The 17,352-nt window shown below is 31.0% G+C and overlaps 3 protein-coding genes across 4 annotated transcripts; 1 reads left to right on the top strand and 2 right to left on the bottom strand.

Annotated features, from left to right (window-relative positions):
• Positions 1-6,367: 6,367 nt before the first annotated feature.
• Positions 6,368-10,292, bottom strand: LOC106117911 (WSCD family member AGAP003962-like). 2 transcript variants are annotated; one of them, XM_013312426.1, is made up of 6 exons: positions 10,127-10,292; positions 9,747-10,050; positions 9,092-9,267; positions 7,944-8,031; positions 7,485-7,654; positions 6,368-6,988 (listed from the first exon to the last, which is right to left on the bottom strand). In XM_013312426.1, exons 2-6 carry the CDS (start codon positions 10,021-10,023, stop codon positions 6,803-6,805), a joined length of 897 nt encoding a protein of 298 aa, XP_013167880.1. In that variant the 5' UTR covers positions 10,024-10,050; positions 10,127-10,292; the 3' UTR covers positions 6,368-6,802. The 2 variants fall into 2 exon arrangements, with proteins under 2 accessions (XP_013167880.1, XP_013167879.1); XM_013312425.1 differs by having other exon boundaries at positions 9,747-10,292.
• Positions 10,293-10,365: 73 nt separating this feature from the next.
• Pop4 (ribonuclease P/MRP subunit POP4) lies at positions 10,366-12,197 on the top strand. The gene has a single exon (XM_013312428.1). It carries the CDS (start codon positions 10,604-10,606, stop codon positions 11,231-11,233), a length of 630 nt encoding a protein of 209 aa, XP_013167882.1. The 5' UTR covers positions 10,366-10,603; the 3' UTR covers positions 11,234-12,197.
• LOC106117912 (WSCD family member AGAP003962-like) lies at positions 11,906-15,634 on the bottom strand. The gene is made up of 5 exons (XM_013312427.1): positions 15,185-15,634; positions 14,930-15,105; positions 14,340-14,421; positions 12,759-12,928; positions 11,906-12,476 (listed from the first exon to the last, which is right to left on the bottom strand). The coding sequence occupies exons 1-5, from the start codon at positions 15,435-15,437 to the stop codon at positions 12,324-12,326; spliced, it is 834 nt and encodes a 277-aa protein (XP_013167881.1). The 5' UTR covers positions 15,438-15,634; the 3' UTR covers positions 11,906-12,323.
• Positions 15,635-17,352: the final 1,718 nt, after the last annotated feature.

The raw sequence follows: 17,352 nt of genomic DNA, 5'->3' as shown, positions 1-17,352 counted from the left end.
CGGCACCGATCCCACTTCTAATGTCGGAGAAACACTTTTCTCAACGACATCTATAGTGGTTGATGACTTCGTGGGCGTCATTTAGGGTAAAGTGCAAGCACAAAACACGATGACCCAACTCGATCCGTTTCCACTTCACGACTATATTCGTAACAACTGTCAAAACGCCTTATATAAAGATGGTGCCTCGACCCCTCTTAAGCCAGGTGCTCTGCTCTGATTGGTCGTTACTTAAATTACAATAATAATGTTATTTAGTCTAGGAAAAACGTAACTTATAAAGTAAGATCAAATTAAAAGTTATTAGAAGCTTTTACAATATCAATAAACATTAATAATTGCACACTATGCGTTAAACAGTAATTCAGTTGACAATGGCTACTTAATAACTTCCTACTTTAAATATATTGTTAGCTGAGGGTGGAACTTAAAAATAATGGTGGGGTGATGTCAATATAAGAGACCGCACCCTCATTTTCGGGACACACTCGCCACCGAACACTGAAGCCAGCGGAAGCTCTGCTCGTTTGACTAGCCAAAATAATTAATCATTTTAACTCTGACAGTTAATTAAGTTAATGTTATATTTCGAAATCACTTAAGTGTTAATTTAATTCAATAAATTTTGTTAGTTTTCTTATTAATTCAAAAAGTACTGTAGTAGTGTATGAGAGATTGTTTTTTTAATTTTCCCTGCTTCTGATCCTTAAGATCAGAAGTGGGATAGTGAAACTCCCACGTCCTTGTTTGTACATTCTGATACGATGTGTTTCCATTGTTATTTCTTTAATTGGCCAGTCATTAGATCAGAAATATATTTTTGGAAATTGTAACTACGCTTGTTTAAAAGGACAAATTAGCACTTTGTTTTCGGTGTTTCGTATAATATACGTAACGTAAGTAAGACGTGATGTGACGGTGTTTTATAATGTCAACTTTGGTGAGTACGTTCCAATTGTTTTCTTCTCTGCTTTAAAATAACAAATAGAAGTTGTATGTTAGCTTTTTGTGTAAATTTTAGAATGGCTCAATTTTAATATTTTGTCGTGTCTACCCTATTGATCAATTATTTACCGTAACTTGAATCCTGCTTGGAATTACGTCTAATTTTAAATACTTGCTAAAAAAAAAGAAAACATGCCTAATAAGAGGCGGCAGAGTAGGAGTCGGTCGCGAAATCACAGATCGCATTCTAGCCAACATGATTCACGCTACAGACGACGTAGCCCTTCAAGCAATATTTTAACCGAAACAATGCAATAAATTTTGAATAGATTGGTGTCATTAGAGGAACAACAGGTAGTGTCTTCATCTCAACGAAAGGAGTCTAGTGGCCGCGCAGCAGTGGAAGTAGCCAAGTCCGCGGTGCCTGTGGCAACCATCAGCGCCGAGCCCGTTCCTGCCGTGTCGATGCCGCCGCCGTCGCAGTTGGGCGAAGCTGTGACTGCGAGCTCGCTTCAGGCTTCAACGACTCCGTCCTCACCGGAGCGTCCCGCGAGCGCTACGTCAGTCCAGGCCAGCGCCGCCGATCACATCATCGATGCGATACGATCCATAAATATACCGGTGAGATCTAACCAGTCTTATTATATTTCTAATTTTGATTCGAGTGTTAATGACATAGAGACATGGTGTGAAGAAGTAGACCGTGCTAGGTCTTCTAATAATTCACGAATGTCTTTCTCGCATTGGCAATTGTTTACAAGGAGATGCTAAAACGTGGTTCAGTAAATGGGTAACGAATGACCGCAGTTGGAGTAATTTTAAAAACGAATTTAAGCCTTTATGTCTTTATAAGATTTTTTTTATAATATTATATTTTGAATCTAACCTTATTTGATAAGAATATTGTAGTTTCAGTGGGAATTGTGGGATGAAGTGTATTATAATTTTGAGAGTTAGAAAGCTGATGTTTTCTTCTGAGAAGATTTCCAAGAACCATGTGGTAATTACATTATGTTTTTTAATACAATAGTACTATATTTGGTATTTTTTGTTGTTTTGACTATTATTTTATCTCACTACATATATCATACAAATAAAGTATCAATGACTACATTTGATATTTTATGTACGTAAATAAATCTTATTCCATATTCACGTTAAAATGTTGCTAAATGTTTTTATATTCGTAATTACTTAGTAAAAGTCAATGAAATGAAAGTTCGCTTTGAAATTGTATAGAAGTTCTTAATAAAATAACAGGTTATGCTTCACAAAACCGAATCAAGCCAAATTTCCATTACATATGTCTTAAACGATAGGGAATATTCTTACACTGGTTTGGAAGTTTTTTTGGAGTCGTAACTTAAGTTGAAAAAAAAAGAAGAAAACTACATTGGGTAAGTTAAGTTTGGAACAATAGAAAAGCGCAGGATAAGTAAAGCTAGGTTTATAACATGTAATAAAATACCAAAAGCAAACTGGAAAGGTTAGGTTTGGAACATTTTTAATACCATAAAAAACATCGAAAATGCGAAAATATTTTCTATTATAATTCATGTTATTTTATAACAGGGGTGTCAGCATACCTGTGACAAAACTGAAAACATATGAAACAATTTTATTATCACACTGAAATAAATTAAGACCCCGAAAAAAAATCTTCATAGTAATATATTCATCTTCAGAAATCTTCATAGCAATAATACTCATGGTGATCATTTCCTAAAGTTTAAAATTGATTTTACGAAAACTTGTACCAAATAAAATTATTATTCACAGACTTTGTTTATTGTTGTGTTTGGGTCGGACTTTAAGATCGGACTGTGACTCACTTTCCAATGACAAATTGACCGAAATTTATAATTATAAAGTACACATCTTTAGGTTTGTTTATAATAAAATTATGAATAACATCAACAATATATGATTTTATAAAAATAAAGATATCTGTAATTGTTTATTTTTCTAAATAAACTAAGTTACCAGCAGTTACATCCAACCTCTGAAGTTTCTGTAACTTATTAAATAATAAGAATAAGCTTTACAGTTATAATTAATTACAAAGGAAGAACATTGTATGAACAACTTATCAATTTTTAATACTTTTTGTTTTTAGGTGTGAAACAAGTAAAAAGTAGTAGAAAACATAATCTATGGATTCACAGAAATATAATTTTTATAAAGATAAAATTTTACAGTCTATTCATATTTAAAAGAACTAAAAAAAAGAAATAAATATTGTAGATCAAACTGTAAATTGGTCATGACATGACAAGTTTTTCAAACTAATTTGATTTATGATTCTACCATAGACATTTCACAAAAATGGGCACGCAATAAAAGTTTCTATCTGTACCTGTATAAACTAATCATAATTTTTAACATGGTTGTACACTTGAATCAATTAATTACCATTTCATTCTGTTGCAGATGAATGAATGCACCTCTTCAAGTTCTACAGAATTATTAAATGAAGGAATCTGCTTCAGAATTACTGACTGCATGTCGCTGCAACATCTGTGCTACAAAGTTTGATAATTGTAATTCTAAACTAAATTTGAAAAATAACTTATTATATGGAGTAGTTTAACCACAAATCTAAAAAAGAGTCACCATGTTGCAGGAAATGCTAGTAACTATATTAATGTCAATATTGATATATAGATGTGTAACCTATAGATTTAGTGTTTTCTATTAGTTTGATGTTAATAATATGACAATTTTTAGTAATATGTATTAGACTTTAATATAAAATATACACTAGCATAACAAGATTTTCTCGAAATTGGGAAATGCAGTGTATAGAAAATAAAAATATACTAAAATATAGGGAATTAAGTATTAAATTTGGATGTTACAAATATCACAACTTATAATAAAACCTAAACCTTTTTTGAACTAAGTTATAAAAATAAGATTGTATACAATTTTCTTACAAGTAATTTAAATTTCAACACGGGTACTTTACCCCAAAATGATGCCTCTTAAGCTCATTATTTTTCCTCGTTAAGGAATCTATAGGTTACACATCTATGGAGAATAGTAATAACAAAAGAGTTAAAATGCGGAATCTTTAGGTTCATAATTTTATGAATTTATTTGAGAAGTAAAACTTAAATATTGTATTCTATTTTTAAAGTACATTATATTTAACATGACTTTTACATTTGCAATGTTTTGATAGAAAAAGTTTGGATTAGGGGACTATTTGGAGCATTGGCAGTGCAGTTGGCGTTTGACCGGATCATATTTTACATATCCAGGTACGATCTCCGCTATACAGTAATGCATTCTTTGAATTTCATGATCCATCCGACATTCTTACTGTAAATTACAAATCGCATACAACTGTATAGAAATTCAAAGATATGTTTGAAGTCAACCAACCCTCACTGGCTCTGCGTTGTTTAATAAAACCTAGTCGCATTCTTGAGGGTAGGCTCCGAGCTCCTCAGTGGAATATAGTGTGTCCGTATAGTGAGCTTGATGATGACGATTTGTTTTGTTTCAATGCATATTGTCTTGTTAGCAATTTTCTAAATATTTTACCAACAGATAGGAGCTAATCTCTTTCCAGTGCTATTCTATTTCTCCCGACGAGAGTGGCACTACTACTCCAGTTCTATCAGAAAATATGACCTATCAAATAAACTAACTGGAACAAATAAGCATTTATTATAGTTGGGGTATTTTGTTTGTGAACTAAACAATAATGGTATTATTACAAAAGCAATGAGCATTATGTTGCGTTCTTAAAATATGTTCGCTTTAGTCAGAAGATTAAATTAAAGTTGCAATTAACGAAATTGTTTTATTTTTCCAAATTGTTTTCCCTCAAATAATACTTTCAAACGTCAAAAAGGAAACTGACAGATAGATTTTTTTAGGTTGATAGCAACGTAGACTTGTTCATAATATTGCTAGCATTGAAAATGTCAATTTTTATTCTCCGTTTGTGTATCTAATTAGTCAAAAGTCCCGTCTCTTATTTTATATACTCTTTGGTTCAATAATATTTAAATCATAAATATTATACAGATAAAATATATTAAAAAGGTCAAATATATTATGCATTGTCAAAATCATAACTGTTTTAGTTTTTAAAATCTAACTGTTCTTTATTTCACAATTCAAATTTAAATAACGTTTTACAACTATTATTTACAGGGTATATGAAAAGTAGTAAATTCGTTGCAGTTATTCAAACAATTCCTTAAGTACAATTTAATAAGTTATTTGTTATAAATCAAGCATCTTAATCTCAAAAAACTTTTCACACACTTCACAATTTCCCACAGATTATAAACAGATCAAGATTTTATTTTAGAGATAATAAGCACATAGCAATAAATATAGGAACTTTATTATTAAATTTAAACAATAATTAACAATACAAAAATATAGATTAAACACGGCTAACAACTGCATATCGACCTTTTTGGTTACATAGTTTTTTCTTTCGCACACTGCCTATGCGATTGCAAGAGTAAGAGAGATAGCACTATACAACACAGAAAGTAACTTACTCTTTCATATTGATCTATGAACATAAAAGATTGTCTCTTTCTTGCAATGATTTTTTTACCGAATTTATTCCTAAATAAAAAATGAGTGCTTTTCAACCAAGTGTATGAACAAATTAGGCCGAAAATTCAACTTGGTTTAATTTTTTTCGTTGAATATTTCTCGAAATTATTAATCTAGGAGGAAACAATCACCATTAATAATTTTAACACATTTATATTTATCTAAAATGTTTTGAAAAACAATTATCTTGCGTTAGGTGTGGCGCCATTGTCGATAATGCAGCCACTTGATTGGCGGATACTTTTTCGATAATTTTAGATTTCAATAACCAACCGCTAGGTTGTAGATCCAATTTCCGATATTTTACATATATGATCGGAGTATAGGAAAAAATTACGTATTTTTATTAAATTGGTAAATCCAAGATAATTTTCTTGGTTTTAGATAAATAGAGACTAGAGAGTAGACTCGTAATTACAATAAGGAAATTAAAATAAAATAATTGTGATAGTATAGAAATGTAAAATAAACTCTTATTTTCTTAGTATTAAGTAAAATACACAAAATACTGATTAAAGTGTAAAATCTTTGATATTATGCCATTAAAATTAACTATAATTATCTACTTACATATTAAAAACAATTAAATCTAAAATTTGACACATTTTGAAATTCTTAAAATAACTTGACTAGTTTAATGCTTTCGTATAAATAAATATTATAAATTAAATGAAATAGGAATTAATACTTTGAGGTAAATAATTAATAGGAACTCACCAATTAACTAAAGGTATCAAAAAATACATAAACGAAATAATAAATATATAATAAAGGAATGGATTTCTACTTTTTTCTTAATATATAAGTTTTATATAACAAAAAAATTAGCTTCGGAACATATTTTAGTTATATTGAGCATTTATTTAAGTAATAGATGGAAAATACGATGTCAATTTGTCCACAATTTGCCAACTGTTACTGATTTTGATAATAAAATGACGGATAAATTACTTTTTTTTAAATGATAGAATTACAAATTGTGGATTTAATTTTTTTATATTTTGTATGCTCTCATAACTGCCAGTTACCGTTTTTTTTATTTTTTTTTATTCATAACTGCCAGAATAGAAATATAACACTACCAATAACTCTTACCATTACCATTGGATTTCGATTGTCATCAAAACTTGACACATGTTGTCTTTGTTTTTTCAAAGAGAATATATGAGATGACAATATGTGTCAATAATAATTGCAGTAAAAACCCACCGTAAAAACTTTAATACTGATCTATTAGTACTTAATATTAAATTAGAATCGTTAAAAACACTCATAAAAGTTCAAAAATATCAGATTCGTTGTGTTTCTTTCTATATATTCTAATATTATTGATAACTCTTGTTTTAACAATTTCTATCTGTCTGTACATATCTTGAGTGAACGGATCAAAGTCTTGTAGCTTTTTCTTACGTCTGTAGATACCTTCTTTGTGTGTCAGAGCGCAGTTCATATCACGCTGATGAAGATAATGTAAAAAATTACAAAGTAATCATTGCTATATACTTAACACGTTAGCTGCCATGTCGGACTATATGTCCGACAAGCTAATGTTTCAATCAAGCCGTGTCGGTCTATATGTCGTTTTTCGAAAAATCATTTTGGCAGCTAACGTGTTAAAACAAAACCGAATAAGCCAACTTTACACTTATTAATTAAAGTAAAGACTGAAATAACACCTCACATTTAAAAATCAGCTGAAAATTTGTAATCTTTCAAAATTGGAAAAATGAATATTTATAATAGAGAGCGGAGTTTAAGTTGCAAATGTAATTTTTTTTTGTAATTGGTATACCGCAAACAATGCTGACTGTACATAATAATTGCTTATGTCTTGGTACCGGGCCTTTATCAGCCAATGGACATTCTGTTTTTATAGGCACCAGAGCTGGGCGCTATAGTAAATACGGCCCTGGCTAAGGCTACATAATTCGTTTGTATGTTAGAAAACTTACCTCTGTGAAAGTGTAGTTTAAGAAATTCAGTATTCCTTGAAGGGTTTTCCTCGTATCTTTCACTAATGTCTCGTAAAACACTATATACGCTGGTCCAGGAAACTTCGTGAGCCACAGATCATGTAATGACTCCCAAGTTCTCAGCTGTATAGTAACATAGGAAGACCAATCTGGAAAAAAAAACATCAATATCATCTTGCTGTATACCATTTCGTTTTTCTTTCTTTTAAACATAAAAAAACAGAAATGTTTTAAGTATTATTTGTGGATATGATTAATTTCAGGGACGGTATTTGATAAAGGTCCTAATTGGGGCTCTAGTTTTCGGCAGAATTACTTTTAAATAAAGATTAACGATTTCAGAACAAATAATTCAAAACATGTGTGAGGATTTTTTAACAACTTTGTTAGAATATTTATGAATTATATATCAATGTGCCTTGTAATTTATATACGAACCTGTTTTCTTTCGTTCACGAGACCTTTTCTTGAAAGCGGATTTCGGAGCTGTGCCAATATGACCTTTATGAAGTCTATTAAAATCTGCCTAAAGTGAAAATTATAGTGTAAATAATAAAAAAATAAGTACAAGTAATTTAAATTAATCCAACATATAAAGCATATAAAGCTGTATACATTTAAAAATGTAGGGAAAAAAATACGTTGTGGTAATAATAGTGAAAATTATAAAAAGACACGTAATATTTACCTTTTGTAGCAAAAGCTAATAAGCTACAAAACATTGTCATAGGCACAGAAACTGAAATAAAAAAATTAAAACATGGATGTGGTTTAAAAATACAACATGCAGGTAATTTATATAATTTGTTATTACTAAGGAACATTTAAATTATTTTGTGGTCGCAATTACTGTTTTCTGATAGATCCTTAAAAGAACCCTGAATTTTCTTAATATCAACATATAATATATACTATTTATTCTAATATCCGAATCGATTTGAAAGACTCTTTTACTGTTTTTTTTTAATTCTGCACAGACAAAGTCACTGGTTAAACACTAGTGTATGGTCAGCTTATTTCCATCCTCATTTATGGCCTAGCTGCCTACCTTAAGCAAGGGATGACTAAATCTTAGTTAACTACCTTGGCCCAGATTTAATTTGAACGCTAATATTTGATTTTAATTGAATGCATCAAAAGAACATTTAACATGAAAGCTACAATTAACAAAAAATATTATTCATGCATTCTTTAACAAAAAAACATACAAAATTAAACATGTGTGGGGAAAGCTTTGTACAGTCACCATCATTTGTGAAATTACAATTACAAATAACAAATAATTACTTTGTACAATACAATGAATCCTTGTCATAATAAATAAATAATCAGGCTATTGATTTATTTTCAAACAAAAGCCACTGCAGGTTACCTTAACTGTACCTCTGATTATTGTTTATTAAAATGAGTAAATCTTAAATTTGTTTGTCTAAAAGATGTGTAGCAAGTGTTACTGTCATCAAAACTCACAAAAACAGTTGTGGCTTTTGTTGTGAAATACCGCAAAGGCAACTGTACAAATAAGTTCACAAACATGTAAATAAAATTATAATAACAAAAAATTTAGCTATTTATATATATTTTACCAATATCGCATCTCTAGGATTCCTGATTAATAAAACAGCTGATTTAAACTTATCAGGTTCAAGTGGCGGTGCTTCATGAGTCTTTACAACAAGCACTGAGCCATCGGTAACATTTTCAGCAGGGAATCCATGAACTTTTAAACCAAAATCCATATAAATTGAACCTGTTAGGATACCTGAAATTTGTTTTACAATTTAAGGTAAAATTGTATTTATCATCATCATCAACCTGCCCTTATCCCTATCGAGGGTTGGCACAGTATGTACTACTCCTCCATACATCTCTATCAGCCGTCAAATTGTATTGATGTCAAATAATTTTTCACAATCTAAAGCCATTCCAAATGACTTAAGTGTAACAAGTTTACCTTAAAGCAAGATAACTGAAATAGACCAGCTGACTCTACCCTATTATACCTCAAGAACAGAAAATGATTCTATTGATGGCTCACTTCTCAAAATGGGTTCAGTCTGTTATTAGGCTCTAGTCCCTCACAATAAAATTTACATACATACATACCAACATAAATAGAAACTTTTAAATGTGCAAAAATATTACTCTCTAAAATCAGGATCAGAATTAAAATATGTTTGAATAAAGATGGTCATAGCCTTTGTTGCCTCTTGATTTAAAAGAAAAAAACTAGTAACTTACCAGTGACTTGCTGTAAAAGATATCTAAGCCAAGTGTTCCCACTGCCAGGATAAGACACAAGTGCAACAGCATAAGGTAATGGGGGTGATCGCCAGTGTAACTCCTTGCACCAGTTTACACTAGGCACAAGTCTTAAGCCCAATGGGCCTACGTAATTGTTGCCGTAGTAAACATTCTTGGAATCATTTATAGGACTAAATATAAATAAAATAACAGAAAAATATAAAAATGCGATAACTGCAGCAAAAATGAAAATTACTTTTCGCATCATAAACATCTGATTTGGACCAGGATTTTTCTTTATCAGAAAACACAGTTGTTTCACTGTTATTACTTAGTATTTGTAGCGGAAAATTTTTTGATCAAGATTTTGCACTCACATTTCACTGACTTAAAGAATATAACGACTTAACAAATTGTTATTCAGACACGTATTTTTCGGCAAACAAGAAAATAAAATTTTAGAATTATGAGCCGCTAAATATTGATTTGAGATTCAGCAAACAAATATTGAAACACATAATATTTGACAATGACACAATGACATTGACAATCAAATCAATTGACAAGTAGCGAGAACATCGTGTTGCTACAAAATAAATCCAAATCCATGGAACTTTCTTTGCGCGCATAACAATAGCAACATTGCAGATGACAGTCATAAACTAGTAGACATTACGTCCTATTTGAGATTTTCGTGTCTTATATATTTTGCGGATTTATTGAAGTTGAAATTTATAATAAATTCAGTTACTACAAGCAAAATGATTAATTATCGTCAATTCAATATTCAATCGTATATATAAGAATAAAAAAATAACCCGATGCTGAAATATTTTTGTGGATAATCAATAAATATGGATATGGCTGATAACCATAGTAATGATGGACGAGCTGTGATTAATTTCTTGAAAAACAATGTATACAAATTAGAAAATGCTACTTTAGAGGCTGAAATGAAAAAAGATTTTTTATTTGCTAAAAAAAAGAGTAAAGACACTAAAAAGAAACAAAGCAAGAAGAAATCTCAAACGTTAACCAGAAAGGAGAAAAAGGCAATGGGTTTTTATAATATTCCAAGGAATGGTGTAAGATACAATGATGTATTACCAATGAATGATATATGGGAGGGTTATATAAGTGAATTGCTTGAATTAGATAAACCAGTGCCAGAATGCAATAGCAAATGCTGGGAACATTTTGCACAGACTCTATATCGAGCAGACTTTCATGGTAGCCTTCTAGAAGTTATAAGATCAAAATGCCCGAGTTATGTGGGAAAAAAAGGTATCTGCATTATGGATACAAGGAATACATTCAAAATAGTTTCAATAAATAATGTAGTAACAACAATACCTAAACGTGAATGTGTTTTTGATATGTACATCAATGATATGGTAATAACATTTTTTGGAAAACATTTATGTATAAGACCTGCTGAACGGTCTACTAAAAAAATTAAATGTGTTATGCATCCTGATCTGTAATACAGTAAATATGTTAAATAATCATTTTAATGTTACAAAAAGATGAACTAAGTTTCAAGAGATAACCTTAATAAAAGCAAGTATATTCACCTTCATTCAGTGTTCTAGTTACCAAAAAATTGCCATACAATTCAAGACTTACTCTTCCCCTTCTAAATTTACAACTGTGGTGTTATTAATCTTATGATCATGTTACTTATTGTAGTGTAATCTACAGCATAATCTAGATAAGGGAAAGTCCAAGGAACTGTAATACTTTTCTCACTATTAGAGGTTTTCATCTAACCAAAGTTTGTTGCTTATGGAGTTGTCTGTAGGAACTGGACAGTGACAATCTCTCTTAAAGAGTTTTCTATTTTAATCAGGTTTGACTAGTCTGTCGTTGACGTAATATATTTAGATTAACATTGGTGGATTCAGCACAAAGGGGTCTGAGAGACTTGTACCCTTTGCAAAATCATCATAATTCTCTCACAAATTTGAAAGAGTTGATACAAGTTTCAGATCACCCTTAACTTAAGGTAGGCTCCGAGCCCCTCGGTGGGGACGTATAGTGAGCTGATGATGATGATGATACAAGTTTAAGGTGTGGAATTTTTTTACTCTATCATTTCCAAGATCTACCTTCAGAGTTTATAAACCTCGTTCTCATACAATTATAAAACAACAGAGTACAAATAATATATGCAATATATATTTGAAATACAAAATAAACAGGACTAAAAAGATATAACGGAAGGTAATGCAAATAATTGAGGAACAACAACTGCTGTTTGAACAATAACCTAGAACACAGTTTACATCGCATGGGCAACAGATAATAAATTTAAGAAAAATGAAATTAAATAAATGGTCTACAAATAATAATCATTGTAATAATTAAAAAAATTATATAAATCTATGAATTTGTAGAAAAGAATGTCGCCTACTTAATAAAAACGCCTACATATTTAAAAATGTCTTATTTTTTACAAGCTTAAACATTTAATAGATAAAATAGGGCATAGTCGCCCTAACTTTGGGTAGGCTTCGAGTCCCTCGGTGGGGACATATTGTGACGACATAATAATTAGAACATTTCTTTTGCGTGTCATTTTGTTGACTCAATGATTTTAGTGTATACCCTTCTTCTTACGATATCTATCTGTCTGTACATATCATGACTAAATGGATCGAAGTCTTTGTATTTCTTCTTCCGTTTGTACAGCCCTTCTTTGTTCGATAGTGCGCAATTCATGTCATCCTAGTAAAAGAAAATTAAATAAGTTAAAAACTTCTAAAACTTATCTACTTTAGAAAACTCGATACGATGCCATATTTTAAAAGTTCCAAATAAGAAAAAAAACATTGGGTCTTTCCTTAGATCCAGAAAAAGATTCTTTTCCGTTTAACTCCAAAAAAAGATTCTTTTCCGTTTAACTCCAAAAAATAGATAGCAAAAATACGCAGAATATTAATTGAGCTAACAAAACGAATTACATATTCATACACATTTTAAGTCTTGTCGGTCAAAGAAGAGAATTACCTCGGTAACAGTGATATTTAAAAAATTCAGTACTCCTTGAAGTGTATTTCTCGTATCGCTCAATAAAGCCTCATAAAAAACTATGTAAACCGGTCCAGGGAATTTTGTTAGCCATAGATTATGAAAATATTCCCAGTCTCTCAACTGTGTTGAAACATAAGGAAACCAAACTGAAATAAAATTACCTCAACTTAGGCAAAAAATACCGAAATTTATACTACCCAGAAAATGATTTACTGTGAGTTTCTGACACAAAAATCTCTGTATAAAACATATCATTACCTTTGACAGACTTTTTTTTATGTTTGATAAGCCAGCGCTTGACCACGATCCCACCTGGTGTAAATATGGTCGAAATCTATATCGAATAAAGATAACGATATATTTTAAACGGAGATTTTGAATTCAGAAACTCACGGTTAATAGTAATCTATCGACTGGCGAAAATATTAGTTTCCTAAATGAGCTTTTACATTTCTAACTCAAACTATATTTGTTATCGATTTTGATGACTTTTAATGAAGTTTTAATTGCGTGTCTCCGAAATATCAATAGGAAATAGATAATAATTTAATTTAGCGGAACCCTTGGGAGCCCTACCGTGCGACCGCATTTGGGGTCGATTTTTTATATTATTTAATTTTATTTTTAGTTTGGTTTAGTTTTAGTATATAGTTTATTTAATATAATATTAATTAGTTCATTTATTTTGTAGTGGTTAGTTATTTAGTAAGATTATATTTTAATTTATAACTAGGTTAATGATATTTTGTACTGAATAAACCTAATACGTGATTATTTAATTTAGTTATGAGAAACAACTATGAAATCTAAGTTGTAGGATAGATCTAAATCTACGCTAAGGCAAAAGACTTGTACGTCGTATGTAAATAACTTTTAATATTAGTTTTGTAACAAGAAAATAACTATTGATAATGAGAAGTTTAATTTGTTACGTTAAAATTTACATTGTTATCTTTTGCAAAAAATCGACATGTTGTTTTTGTCATGATATGATATCATCATTTTACTCCCAACCAGTTTTGAGCATTAGGAAAACAGCACTATAAAGTGCTGTTTGACTGGCGAGAATTTAGCCCCTTTGGGCACAAGGCAGATAAAACGAAAGAAAAAAAATGTCCGCGACTTCTGCCTGTATACATTCTGTCTAACTCTAGAAGCTCTATGACATTTTATTGTGTACGTCGCTTCTCAACTGAAAGCACCGGGTTTCTAAGATTTACGTTGCATTTTGTACTAAGCGCCTTAAGGTCTTCATTGGAGACAGCAGACTTTCCATTAGTCTTAGATCATATTTTAAAGAAATCAGCGGCCAAACTTTCGATCGAAGATAGGAATGTAAAACGAAACAATTACGAAAACTATTACATGCATTTGTAACTTTCAAAAACCAGTTTTTTTTTCATTGTCAATATCTTGTTACATACAAGTTTACATTAAGACGATTAAATTTAATTACGGAATTTAATACATAATATAAGATATACAATTGTATTACAATTTAAATCAAGAAATAACGTTTTTATTAAGTTATGAAATATATACAAAAAAGGTACTAACCAATTCTCTTAAGTGAAGGAATCTCGAAAGCTGATTTCGGTGCAAAGCCTGTGTGCCCACTATTGATTCTATTGAATTCCGCCTGAAGTGAAAAGCATATTTAACATACGGACCAACGTCACCACACCCCTAGTGTCTGCACAACAGAGCTGTCGTATAGTGGCGTCTAACAAGCGCCACATCTTCGTCCACCCGGAGACTCCCCAGAAGAAGAGAGCCACGCACAAGCTCTCAAAAGAGTGCACAAGCAGTGGAATTGGGACAAGATTTTTTAAATGTGTGCTCTGTGTAAATACTGTCAGGAAAATAATTGGAATGGGTACAAGGCACGTTATTCACATTCTGTTGTTAAAATAGTTAAATAAAACACAAAGACAAATACATTTAAACTGTGTAGAGGATGAGGCTTGGTCAGTTGAGATAAATACAAGACAATACATCTCTATCTAAGCACATTCTTAGTCAACCAGCAATTAGTGGGCTTATTTATCTGGGTCCCTGGTCGTGCCTTATATATTGTATGTTTGGGCTCAACCATTTGTACACGTTGAAAACTTATGTATGTATAAATTACAAAAAAATGTATGTACCAATATAGCGTCTCTTGGATTCCTGATAAGTAACACGGCTGATTCGAATTGTTCAAGATTACTGGGTGCGTATTGATGGGTTTTCACAACAAGTACTGATCCATCGGATATATTTTCAGCGGGAAATCCATGTTTACGCAGATTATAATCCATATATACAGAACCCGTAACAATTCCTGCAAGATTTAAATTAAATAACAAGTCGCAAACACAAACTCTTCTATTGGTTCGGTGTCATAAAAATATGGAACTTACCAGTGACCTGCTGCAAAAGGTATCTAAGCCAAGTGTTCCCACTACCAGGATAAGACGCAAGAGCTATTGCGAATTGCAGGGGCGGCGTCCGCCAATGCAATTCCTTGCACCATTCTACTTTTAAATAGTCCGTAGTATTCTTGTCGTTGGAAACTTGCTTCGCGTTAATACATAACATAATTAAAGTAATAGAAAAACACAATGCCGCAATAGCCGCTAAAAATAAAACTGATTTTCGCAACAATTTAATCATAGTCTTATACAAAAATATATTTAAAATAATTTAAAAATGTCTTCGATACTTCGTTTATTTAATAATTTCGTATTCAAATTTTGTTACGAACTCAAATATGGACTTAATAAAGTAAAAAAGGAGCGTCTTGTAACAAATTTGAATAAAAATGCAAATTGATAAGAATTTTGAAGGTAACTGACTCAAACTGACTTATATAGTCTTTGGTAAGTGAACTGATAACATTATATGTAGTGTGTCTATTTATGATGAGTTTGACAACTGACGCCTATAGAATATCGAATTAATTTTGTATGAGGATTAATGTTGTATTTAATGGACGGATGTCATAGTGTCGAACTATCGCGCACAACGAATAACTGCGAACTATCGAGAATCGGTCTTGTAATAAAATTAATCGGACAAATGGGTATTATAATTTAGTCATTTTATTACTTTTTGAATTTATTACAGTTATTTGGCTATGTATCGCACAATTAACAAAAAAAAATTGTTGTTCGTTAACACCGCAATTTTTGGTTTAATGTCTTATTTCTTTATGTAGTTATGAAGGATAAAGTATCAGTAGAGAGAAACAATTTTTATTAGTATTGTAATTCAAAAACAATAATCAAGAATTTTCGATTGCAGGTTTTATGAGAAAAACCAAAGAGTATATAAAATCACCAAAAATCAACCAAAAACCATCAAAAATCGAAAAAATTCATAATCGATTTTACTCAACCCATATCTATTGAATTGTAAAACTACATTATGACAATACACTAGGGCTCCCAAAAAAAGTCACAAGATATTCTTTGAACTATAGTTGTCATGGCATCTTCTATCACCATGTAAGTTTTACATATTTTTTGACGGAACTAACATAACAGCAGCGCCTCTCTCTCCGGCACAGAAATCCTTGTTTGTCCATAAGGACTTGGTAATACAAGGTGGAACCATTGAGTATATAAAAGAACCGTAGACTACGGTTTCCTTTATTCTGATAATTTTACTGTTAAAGTGTAACTTTACTGCACAGTTTCACAGCATGGAGTGGCATGGAGTTTTGTAGGGATTAGAGGTTACTGTCTATTCGAATTTAGGGAGATATTTTGTTATGTTACTTGTTATGATTATTGTTTCCCAAATAGGCCTGTCCTTGCAGACATTATTTGATTGCTAGGATAGACTAAGACCTACACATATGTCGCCGATGGATATGGAATAAACAAATTTATATAGTATAGTTAGGGCTCTAGTATATTTTTGCTTCAAAGCCTGACTCAACCCTACCAAATCGAATACTGTTTCTGATAAAATAACAAAACAGTAAAGAACAAAAACAATATAATATGTATGACAATATATCTGTTATATCCAACATGATTATGTATACGAAATATGTTTTTTTCTTTCGATAATACGTACAAACACTGCAACTTTGTTAATACTATATAGATGTGTCATTTCTTATCGTTTCTTGTAATACCTTAAGGTATTCTAATTGCGAGTTTCCACTTTTTGAATCAATGATTTTAGTATATATCCTTGTTTTCACTATATCTATCTGTCTATACATTTCGTGAGTAAATGGATCGAGGTCTTTGTATTTCTTCTTGCGTTTGTACAGGCCATCTTTGTTCGTTAGCGCACAATTCATGTCATCCTAGTAACAGAAAATGAATTGAGTTGAAAACTAACCTATAAAAATCTACTTTAAAAGATCTAGATCTAAAGTTATGCTATTAACAAAGAATCCAGAAAAGTATACTTTTATATTAATTTTACCTACAATTAGCTTAAAATCTATTATAATTGAGCTAAATAATCTTTTTTTTTATATTATAAGCTGGCAAACGAGCAAGCGGTCACTTGAATTTGTCGCAATAGCGAAGTGACCGCTGCCCATAGACAATCGACTATGGATTCGTGC

This window comes from Papilio xuthus, unplaced genomic scaffold (genome assembly GCF_000836235.2).
Source record: "Papilio xuthus unplaced genomic scaffold, Pxut_1.1 DF827679.1, whole genome shotgun sequence".
NCBI lineage: Eukaryota > Metazoa > Arthropoda > Insecta > Lepidoptera > Papilionidae > Papilio > Papilio xuthus.
Note: the sequence above shows the minus strand (reverse complement) of the source record. Positions and strands in the feature narration are given on the sequence as shown.